Source organism: Ammodytes marinus (assembly GCF_949987685.1).
Source record: "Ammodytes marinus genome assembly, contig: scaffold_321, whole genome shotgun sequence".
Lineage (NCBI taxonomy): Eukaryota > Metazoa > Chordata > Actinopteri > Uranoscopiformes > Ammodytidae > Ammodytes > Ammodytes marinus.
The window spans coordinates 35,001-39,173 of NW_027648508.1; the positions used below are offsets into that span (position 1 = coordinate 35,001).

The 4,173-nt window shown below is 42.6% G+C and overlaps 2 protein-coding genes across 3 annotated transcripts in view; one reads left to right on the forward strand and one right to left on the reverse strand.

The window, feature by feature from the left end:
• The window catches only part of LOC307270445 (tRNA N(3)-cytidine methyltransferase METTL6-like), a 4,584-nt gene extending 3,464 nt beyond the window's left edge, over positions 1-1,120 (reverse strand). Inside the window, exons 1-2 of one of the 2 annotated variants that reach the window (XM_080054329.1) lie at positions 588-1,120; positions 100-234 (exon numbers count right to left, since the gene is read on the reverse strand). In XM_080054329.1, the coding sequence (XP_079910455.1) occupies positions 100-234; positions 588-848 (396 nt within the window). In that variant the 5' untranslated portion in view covers positions 849-1,120. The remainder of the gene's footprint in view (positions 1-99; positions 235-587) is intronic. The other variant, XM_080054330.1, reaches the window with a different exon arrangement.
• A 271-nt stretch (positions 1,121-1,391) lies between these two features.
• LOC307270442 (ELL-associated factor 1) lies at positions 1,392-3,461 on the forward strand (the record flags this gene model as incomplete). The annotated part of the gene is made up of 3 exons (XM_080054327.1): positions 1,392-1,502; positions 2,844-2,938; positions 3,321-3,461. The coding sequence occupies exons 1-3, from the start codon at positions 1,400-1,402 to the stop codon at positions 3,459-3,461; spliced, it is 339 nt and encodes a 112-aa protein (XP_079910453.1). The 5' UTR covers positions 1,392-1,399.
• Between the last annotated feature and the right edge of the window lie 712 nt (positions 3,462-4,173).

The window sequence follows — 4,173 nt, forward strand, 5'->3', positions numbered from 1 at the left end:
GTGTCTGTGTGTGTGTGTGTGCGTGCGTGGATGTGTCTGTGTGTGTGTGTGTGTGTGTGTGTGTGTGTGTGTCTGTGTGTGTGTGTGTGTGTGTCTTACTTTGACAAACTCCACGGCTCGGGGGGAGAAGTCACAGGCGTAGACGAAGATGTTGAGATCTTCCTCCAGCAAAGGGAAGATGCAGTTCCCCACTCCGCAGCCCGCCTCCAGAAGGACCAACTTCTGGCACTCAAACTGAAACCCAGGGCGCACACACACACACACACACACACACACACACACACACACACACACACACACACACACACACACACACACACACACACACACACACACACACACACACACACACACACTTGCCTAAAAACGTATTACATTTTTGAGTCTATCACACCAACCCTTCACATCACATTCTGTATGAGCATGTGACAAATAAAGCTTTGGAATCTTGAATCATATCAACTGAATGTTTCCTCACACACACACACACACACACACACACACACACACACACACACACACACACACACACACACACACACACACACACACACACACACACACACACACACACACCTCGCTGTTACCTCTCTGCACGCCCTCAGCTCCTCAAACTCCCTGGTTGTCCAGTGTCTGTCTTTGAAGAAGTTTGTCGTGTTTCGTTTGTAGAACAAATCCCAGTTTTTCTGCGCTTCTTTCTCAAGTTTCATCTGTTTGAAGTCGGACACCAGAGTCTGCGGCACCCCTATGCTCTGTCCCGGGACATCTAGGGATATCTGGGCATCTTTATCTTCAAGATTTGTTGTTTGAAATTCACCAGGCAAGCTTTCTTTAACCGCCGTTGCCATGGTGCTTTTAGTAAGGCGTGGGTTCAAGTTAGAAAATTACTTATAATAGCTAATAGTTACACATATAAACTTAAGTCATGGGTTGCGGAATAACGCTCAAACTAACTTAATTTTCCCAAAAATGTGTCGCTCTATCACATTTTTCCACATATTCCATCCATCTTGTCCGTCACCGAAATGCTTCCGTGTACGATTTATAATTTGCTTCATTCTTTCCGAGGGCGCCAAAAATAATATATGTTGGTTTGTTAATGAAATAATTAAATACAGCCCATATTTCCATCCTTAATTATCGAAAATAATGCGTAAATTATTTGTTATATTTGATCGTAAAGTCGGAACATTTTGTTAGCCGGACCAAAACACCGGAAGAGGAGTGTACGTTCGTTCGACATTCGAATGACGTAATGTTTTGCTAAATGCTAGCAACAAGAGGCTAACTATTTACCACTAACCTCCCCTGCTCGTTTCCACACAGACAAACACAGGGGAGGAATTATATTTTAACATAAATGAACATTTTCAAAAGGCGTTAAACTGCGACGGAGAGTATGAACGGGAGCACCAACCCGCTGCTGGACAAAGAGGAGCACGCGCTAAAGCTGGGCGAGAGCTTCGAGAAGAGGCCGAAATCATCCTTTCACACCATCAGATGTGAGTTAAAATGTGTCAGAAAAGTGATTAATTAGCATTTAATGTGTTAGATTTGTTTTTAATATATCAGCTGCTGTGTGACGCCAGTGTCCTCATATGCACGCGGGGGAAAGTCTAACAATCAATAGAGGAGTAGATTCCCCTATTTGCATAAAAACAACATGTTACACCCACTTTTCTTTCTTTATTCAAAGTGATGAATTAACGTTAAATGTGAGGTTGTATGTGAGGAAAATTTTAATATCAGCCTCTGTGTGATGCCAGGAATGTAATATCAGTCTCTTGTGTGATGCCAGGAATGTCTAATAAGCAACAGGGGAAATTATTTGGAGAAGCAATTTCCCACATTTGCATAAAAACAACATGGTTACACCCACTATTATTTCTTTATTTAAACCTTATTTAATTCTTAATGCTGATGATGGATGTGCAGTGAAGTAAAAGAAGCAAATACAGGATGACGCAGGAAAATATATTTATAAAGCAATATTTATTAAAATAGGTGAAAGAGTGCTGGCCTATTTAGTAATAACACATAAATATGTAACGGTATAAATAAGTAATATACGTGTGTGTGTGTGTGTGTGTGTGTGTGTGTGTGTGTGTGTGTGTGTGTGTGTGTGTGTGTGTGTGTGTGTGTGTGTGATAAATAAGTATGTAACAGTATTAACAAGTAATGTGTGTGTGTGTGTGTGTGTGTGTGTGTGTGTGTGTGTGTGTGTGTGTGTGTGAGAGAGAGACGTGTGTGTGTGTGTGTGTGTGTGTGTGTGTGTGTGTGTGTGTGTGTGTGTGTGTGTGTGTGTGTGTGTGTGTGTGTGATAAATAAGTATGTAACAGCATAAACAAGTAATGTGTGTGTGTGTGTGTGTGTGTGTGTGTGTGTGTGTGTGTGTGTGTGTGTGTCTGTGTGTGTGTGTTTGTGATAAATGAATATGAAACAGTATAAAGAAGTAACACATAATATGTGACAGTAAAATGTGGTTTTCAACATCTTCCTTTATTGAAAGATGAACAGACAAAGTCTAGTGCCGGTGGGACGAAAAACATATTCCCTCTAAACATTAAAATATCTTAGTGGATAGAGCGCGTACCATATCGGCTCCGGCCTTCGTTGCAGTGGTCGTGGGTTCAAATCCAACCCGTGGACCTTTACTGCAGGTCACCCCCCCCCCCCCCCCACCCCTCTCTCTCTCTCTCTCTGTCTCTCTCTCTGTCTCTCTCTCTCTCTCTCTCTCTCTCTCTCTCTCTCTCTCTCTGTCTCTCCATTTCAACTCTGTACTGTCTAATGAAGCTTGAAAACGCCAAAAATAAATAAATATTACAATGTCGTTTTCTTTTCAGATGATTTCAAACCGGCGTCTATCGACACGAGCTGTGAGGGAGAGCTGCAGGTCGGCAAAGGAGAGGAAGTCACCATAACGTTACCGCACATCCCGGTAAGAGAGACTGTCTGTGGTTTAGCTAACTTTCTAGCAACCCTGGCAGTAAAGGAATACTTCACCCATATGGAACCAGCGTTCTATCATTGTATAAATCGCTATTATAATATAATGAATTAGGTTTTTCTTCCTCAGTCTTCCCTTGGCCCAGCTGTCATTGTTAATTCCTAACCTACATTTTTACTAGTGTGATGTCACACTAGTAAAATGTAGGGTTAGACAGTGAGACCATAAAACACTCTTTCTGCCTTTTCTCAGGCTAGGATGAACCGATTTCTAAAATGTTTGCACATTTATACTAAATAGGATCTCAGAGTTCAATACACCTTCATATTTCCACCGGTGAAGAAGGTATTTAATTTAAGTTTGTCCCCTGCAGGGCTCCGCTCCTCCCATGACGGTGTTCAAAGGGAACAAGCGCCCGTACCAGAAGGACTGTGTTCTGATCATCAACCACGACACCGGAGAGTTCGTCCTGGAGAAACTCAGCAGCAGCATCCAGGTCAAGAAGACCAGGTGAGATAATGATACACTATCTGCGTTCCGAATCGCATACTTTCTACTATATAGTACGGTAGAAAAAAGATTAAGGATGTCCCGATTCTTGTGGCCAGATATAGGATGGTTAGAAGTACCCGGATGTCGTACTTCATCCGGCCAAGATTGTTAGTGTTGAAAACTGCATCCTATTTGGGCGATTCTGACCCACAACATCGACGAAGCCTCCATATGAAAGCAAACGGGGAAATAATGATATACTATCTATGGTTAAAACGCTTCAGCCATAATAACACACATCTCTGGCTCCATCTAGTGGTGTTGGCTGTTATGACACCAAATTCAACCGATATTTCCCCCAAGAGAATATTCCTGCATTTAAGAGTCAGCTTAAATTATGTTTTATTTTTTTAAACCCATCATTTATTGTATTGAAAATAACTATGTGTGTGTGTGTGTGTGTGTGTGTGTGTGTGTGTTTCTGTTTCTGTCTATCTGTCTGTCTCTCTGTCTGTCTTTCTGTGTGTCTGTCTGTCTGTGCGTGTGTGTGTGTCTCTCTCTCTCTCTATCTCTCCCTCCCTCTTTCTCTCTGTCACTCTCGCTCTCCCTCCCTCTCTCTCTCTCTGTGTCTCTCTCTCTCTCTCTCTCCCTCCCTCTCTCTCTCTGTCTCTCTCCTCTCTCTGTCTCTCTCTCTCCCTCCCTCTCTCTCTCTCTCTCTCTCTCTCTCTCTCCCT